General features: G+C 27.8%; 1 protein-coding gene across 1 annotated transcript; it reads right to left on the bottom strand.

Annotated features, from left to right (window-relative positions):
• Positions 1 to 1,846: 1,846 nt before the first annotated feature.
• Positions 1,847 to 2,872, bottom strand: LOC137828413 (transcription repressor OFP13). The gene has a single exon (XM_068634980.2). The coding sequence runs from the start codon at positions 2,791 to 2,793 to the stop codon at positions 2,074 to 2,076; it is 720 nt and encodes a 239-aa protein (XP_068491081.1). The 5' UTR covers positions 2,794 to 2,872; the 3' UTR covers positions 1,847 to 2,073.
• Between the last annotated feature and the right edge of the window lie 3,875 nt (positions 2,873 to 6,747).

Raw genomic sequence — 6,747 nt, forward strand, 5'->3', positions numbered from 1 at the left:
TTTAAAAGATTAATAAAGACTAATTTAGAATATAAAGTAAGTTAATGAGTTAGATATTAATTTAAAAATTAATTTAAAATTTTTTATTAATAATAAAATATAATTTAAATATTTTTTTTTAATTTATAAAATAATTTCTAATTTATTCAAATAGTAATAATTTTTTTATTTTCAAATTAGTTTTTATTTAATAATTTTTTTTTAGTGATTATGGGTTTGAAAAAATTAGAAAAAATAATCTATCCAAAATAATTAAAATAAATTGTTTTTTTCATTAATTTTCAGATGTTTTGGACTGCACCCTATCCAATGATGCTTTCCACTGTTTTCACTTTTTTCTTCTCAAGGTGGATAAAAACTGTGTCTATCTAGATTAGTATATTTTGTATTTGAAAATTTAAATTTATTTTTATTAATTGAAAATAATAAAAATGAAATATGCCTTAGGACTGTAGGGGATTTATGAAGGACCATTCCATTGTTACCATCAATTTTTGAGGGACCATAGATTAAATGGATTCTCTTCACCCTCTCAACAGTATGCAGAATCTTGTTTTTTCTAACAACCCTAATGCTTCATACTTGAAACTCAGTGACAAAGATACAATGTCCTATATGTAATTAGGTGCTATGAGGACATAATTGTCCTACCAAAATCAATTCAAATTAAAAGAAAAACATAATGTTTTTAAAGGAGTAATAAATACATAAAATTTCAAACATGTAGCTCCAATTTCAACCTGAACAGTATTTTTTGGCATTTTCAAAGCTGAAGAAAGCATTTTTCTGTACTCTTGCTGGATTTTGCAGGCAGGTAAATAATAGATTTCTGTAACCTTTATATTCCAAGTTTGACATATTTAAGTGCCATATGAAGACAATGTTTTCCAACATCATAGAGCTATTAGTAATTTTCATTTTTTCTGTGTTTTTTTTGTTCTGGCTCAAGACCATGACAATGCTGGTTCTTGCAGGTGAACAGAGTTTAGCAGGACCACCCCAAAATTTTGAGCTGGATTTGAATCCATCATTTGATAATGACTGCCCAATTCAAAACCAATGGCCATGATCTCCCTCACCACTCCACTTTTCATGTACCCATCTGTGCCATATCCAATGCTGGATAAAATAGGTCAACTACATGTTTTTATTTGTTTTATATTTATCTGGGTACACTTAACATTTTAGTTAAAAACATAAAAATTAAACTTTTAATCTTTAAAACTAGTTACAATTAGATTGTTTTGTTGTGGTAACATAAACAAACTAATCACATACAAAAGAAAAATCACTTGAAGGTGACATGAAGCTGAATATTTTTCACAGGAAATGGTTTTGTGTTGATGAGCTTTTTTGACTGAAAGTAATAATGATTTGCAAAAGAAGGTGACAAGTTAGCCACATGGAACTCTCTATGCCATAAATGAGAGGATGCCGTTGAAGCAAGAACAGCACCTAATCACTTTTTTTTCTTCTATAACAGAACGTGCCACATTTATTAACATTTTTCTATAAACTCTGCACTGTTTCCTCATCAAAACTAACCTTCACATTCACAACGAGAGTTAAACTGTCTACAGCATCGAAAGCAACACATCAATTAACTATCATATATATGCATATGGATTTCACAGTTCACAATTAATTAATGAGTTTAGCATCACAACACAACATTATAGTTAAAACAAAAATAGGAGTTTCCACCCTCCTGTCATAATCTGCAGAAGAAGAAACAAAAATTGACATTCTAAGCGCCCATCATTTTAAAAATGTTTCTTCTTCTATTCTCTTAAACAAAGTGCTTCATTTTTTTGTGTAAACGAAAAAAGTATGAAATTTTGCGTTAATCATTATATATTATGCAGACGTTGAGTGGGATGAGAAGCGAAGAATGTTAATGTAAATAAAAGAAAGGTTTGATGTTACTTTGAGAGTCTCTGATATAAATAGAGAATTATTTAGATACATAGTAGATGATAAAAATATCTTATATAATATTTATAATTTTAGATTTTGGTTGTAACTATTTTATGAGTTATAATTTTGATGATCTAATAATACAATTGAGGGAGATTAAGAAGTGTGTTGGTGTTCAACTTCTTCATCAAGACAGAGAGTGCAGTGAGTGGTGCAAGAGGAAGGAGAAGAAGAGAGAGAAGAGACGGTGGTGGTGGTGCTACAAATGGCGTTAGAGGAAGAAGAAGAAGAAGAAGCGAGTGCGAGAGCGAACAAGAAATCGACGAAAGCATGGAGGATATAGTGGTGAGTGTTGGGAGCATTGACCTTGAAGAACCAGCAGAGAAGGTCCTCGAGATCCTCCCAGTCAGTGACGCTGTGGGTGGCCACCATGTCCTCCATGGACCTGCGGAAATCCACGTAAGGGTGCGTGGAGTCCATGGAGAAGACCACGCTGTTTTTGAAGGGTGCGAGGGTGGCGAGTTTCGCCTCCCATATGGAGCTGGTCTGGTCCGGTTCGAAGAAAAGCCGGTCCGAGCGAAGGCCGCGAATAACCGTCTCGGTGGGGTCCACGGCGCGGGATGCGTTGGAAGCGGAAGAGAAGCTGGCGGAGTTGGGGGAGTCCGTGAAGAAGGAATCCGGAGTTTGAGAGGCGGTTGAGTTGGTGCCTTTGAAAACGTCGTCGTTGGTTGTGGCGGCGGTGGCGGCGGCTCTGAATGAGAGGGTTCTGGGTTGGTGGCAGGAGGGCCAGGGCCAGGAGGAGGAGGAGGAGGTGGAGGATCGGTGATGGTGGTTGTTGGCGGTGGTGTTGTTTTTGAGAAGAGAAAAGAACTTCATTTTGAAATTGAAGTTATTAAGTAGATGGAGATATTAATGGATGGTCAGAAAATGAAAATGGAGTGTGTGGGGAGAAGATTTTAAAGGACAACTTGGTGGGTCAAACAAAGATACGTTTCATTTCATCTATTTCTTATAACTTTTTCACCCATACAAATAAATGTATCTCAGCCAAATTTATTATATTTTCTTAATAAAAAAAATTCATCTTAAATATTATTATACAATTTTACTTTTCTACTCACACCTTAAATAATAATAGTTATTATATAATTTGATATTTTAGTTAGACTCACACTTTAAACAATAATCATCACTTATAAAAAAATATTATTAAAAAAAATTAATGTTTAACGATTATTAGTATTTCTAACTTCAAAATATAACATATTTCATTCACTTTTAGTTTTGTAACATAATCCGTTATTTGCTTTAATAATTATATCATTAAAATTAAAATATTGGTATGTACTTTCAACTTACATATTTCAAATATTGTATTACAAAATTTTGTTTGTTTTTACAAAAAAATTTATATATGTACACGTATGTAAAAATAAAAAAAATCTTCTAGTTTTCTCTAGGAACTCCTCGGCTACTCAATATTAAGATTCATCATTTATAGTTTTTATTTCTGTGTAAGATATAATAATTGTATATTTTAAACAAGAAAATACGATAAAGTATTATTTTTCTACCTTTCAATATTATATAATCAATAATCATTCAAAAAAAATTTATATTTTTTAATTTATACCACAACACATTAATAATTACATTTCATTTAGTGAATGCAATTATGAATTTGTAAATTATAACATTTCATTCATATCCATGTACTATAATATTTATAAATATATTATGTTTAACGTCATTCATACAAGAAATTCAATGACACGAACATATATACCTACAACTCTACTTTCAAAAAACGATTGTATTGAAATTAGACTCAAAGACTTACACCTCCATTAGAATCAAAATTATCCTTCATAGTTTCTCCTTAACAAACATGTTAATACAATATTTTTTTTTCAAAAATACAATAATTTAGTTAAATAATCAATTTTAGAACTAGTTTATAAATTTTATTATTAATAAAAACTGTTTGATAAAGTATTGAATAGTTTTAATATAAGGTATAAGAATGAACTATAACTCTTTTAATTCAAATTCAACGAAATAAGCGTGTAAAAATGTTCTAAATTCAAATTCAAATTCTGATAATTAAAACGTTGCGTAAAATATTTGAAGGAGTAATTGTTATCAATAATTATCTCTTTTAAAAATACTTAAACCATAAAATTAACATTTCAAAATTCAATAACTCTTGTCTAATTTGAAAATATTAATTACATGTGTTTGACTATAAATAAATAATTATTTTGCAAGCTAATTTTGACTACATAATAAATTAATAGAATAAAAATATAACCAAATAGTAAATTTAAATTGTTGAAATCAAATATATTATTTAATTTCTTTTACGTTGCATTTTTCTTATCAGATAACGGCATAAAACTGTTAATTATCACAATAAATACACATTTAACTCCCAAGTCAACCTATTTTTTTTAAATAAAAATAGTAATGACTTTAATTAATAAGCATTAACAAAAAAGTTGATGAAAATTTGAATTTAATCTGTGGTATTATGGCAAAGATGTTCTCATTACGCAACGTTTACGTTACATCTAACTTATAATGCTTATTCATTGATTAATATTTGAATTAATCTCCATGGTTCTTTTCTCTCTCTCTCTCAAATTAAATAATTAATTAATGATGTGTTTAGTGATTAAATTAAGTGTAACTGCCTCATTACCGTTTGTGGCACATTTTTTGGATCAATTATTTAAGCTGATTGAGCAATTTTGCTTCTTCAAGAAACTCATAACCAAGTTTAACTAAACTCAAGATCCATTTTAGAAACCTTTTATTTTCTTTATTCTCCTTTTTTGGGTGCTCACTTGTCTTTATTTTGAATTCAGTTCCCAAGATGCACTAAATACAAAAATTAAACCAAATTTAAATAACAAGAGATAATAATAATAATAAAAAATTATTGGTAGCATAATTTCAATATTTTTTTTGAAAAAAAAAATAGTGACATTCATGAGTAAAGTATAAAAGAGAAATTTGCATGTTTTGATTATAATTATTACACTGATTTAAACTGATTAAATAACAATAATAAAACATGCCATATGAACTATTGTGTTTTTCTTCAATTGATCATAAATTCAGATCAAATGAAAAGGTTTTTTAATAGGAAAATAGAATGTAAGTGGCAAATAAGGAAAAAATTATCTTATAAAGAACTTCATCAATGTGTTTGGTAAAACTAAAAAAAAATATCAAAGATCTATCGAAGAAAAAATCTATCCTTGTAGTTATAATATTGGAAGCAAAATAAATTATATCATAATCTTTATATAATACATATATAGAGAAAAATATATTTGATAATATAATTGTAACTTTGTTGGATATTAAGGAAAAAAAATTAATCTTGATTTAGAAGACATGAGTATTAAAAAAAATTTAAAAAAATTACAGTCAATATTTAATGTTTGCTAAAAGGTGTTTTTTCCTATTATTGCAACTGAAAGTACTAATTTTTTAGTTATGATGATTAAAAAAATGTAAAAGCTCTTCATGTCGTTGTTCAAATATTTGAAGATGAGGTCACCTTCAAAAAAATTTATTGGTTACAAGAGTGATAATGCAAATGTCATTTCTTGTTTCAAATAGTTATGAGAATTATATTGTCCATTAATTCGTCGTTCATCATTTTTTCTTATTCAGAAGTACAAGTAAATCAACTATTACATTAAAAACAATTAGAGAGAAGTTTTTTTTAATTGGCAAACTTTTTATAAGATCTTATTAAAAAATATCTAAATATATCAATTTATTGTTTATTTAATTAACAATAAATAAACAAAATAAAGAAAGATAGAATTAATAATACACACTCATAAGACAATGCACTTCTCATAATTATATGAAATAATTAATGAAATATGACATGGGAATTATGATTCATATCTCTTTTATTAAGGTAAATACCTTTGAAAAACACACAAAAAAAAAAAATCTTAATCTTAAAGAATTGGACTTTAGGTCTAATTCAACTTGGTAAAATTTTGCAAGAGACCAGTCAATTCATGCGTGAGATTATATATTAATGAATGATGCAATAGTGAGTAAAACGTAAGTTCAACAAATTCTCGTTAGGATAAACTTTAAATAACTTTTACCATCTTAAGAATTAGACTTAAGCCTAACTGAACCTTACAAAATTGGTTTATAAGGTAATGTTTGCACTCATTTTTATATTATGAGTTGACCCTTATTTTTAGTCAATGTATGATATCTAACACACCTTCCTCATCTTAAGACCAAACAATTCATGCGAAGACTATTTATATGATAAAAATAATTCTAAAAGATATATTCAATGTCTTTCATTACTAACAGTTTTAAAATCCTTCTTAATCTACAGATTTTTTTTAGAATAGTCAACATCTGTTTACTGTAATAGTAAATATTGTGAAAAAAAGAGAGTAAAAGAATGTGCTGCATTTTGATGTCCCAAACTCTAGGAAGAAGATTAAAACTCATGTTTGGAATGAAAGTACCTGAGGTTTTTCTATTGTTTATTCCCTTAATTAAAAAATTGTAAGTTAACAAAGAAAATTAGCAACTAATAGAAACAACTTTTTTATGAATATGTGATATTTTATTAATTAGAAAGAAGGAGAATAATTAAGTTGTTTGAATATATTCTATAATTTTGTTTTCAATATATTGAAAATCTAAGGACAGAGTGACAAACAGGAATTTTAACTTCTAAGTCAACTTCCAGAATGAACTTCTTGAATCTATAATCAAAAGGAAGTTTCAAACCATATTTAAGCCCAGTTTAACCAGTTTTTTTTTTTTTTTTTT

Source organism: Phaseolus vulgaris, chromosome 7 (genome assembly GCF_051622355.1).
Source record: "Phaseolus vulgaris cultivar YP4 chromosome 7, ASM5162235v1, whole genome shotgun sequence".
Taxonomy (NCBI): domain Eukaryota; kingdom Viridiplantae; phylum Streptophyta; class Magnoliopsida; order Fabales; family Fabaceae; genus Phaseolus; species Phaseolus vulgaris.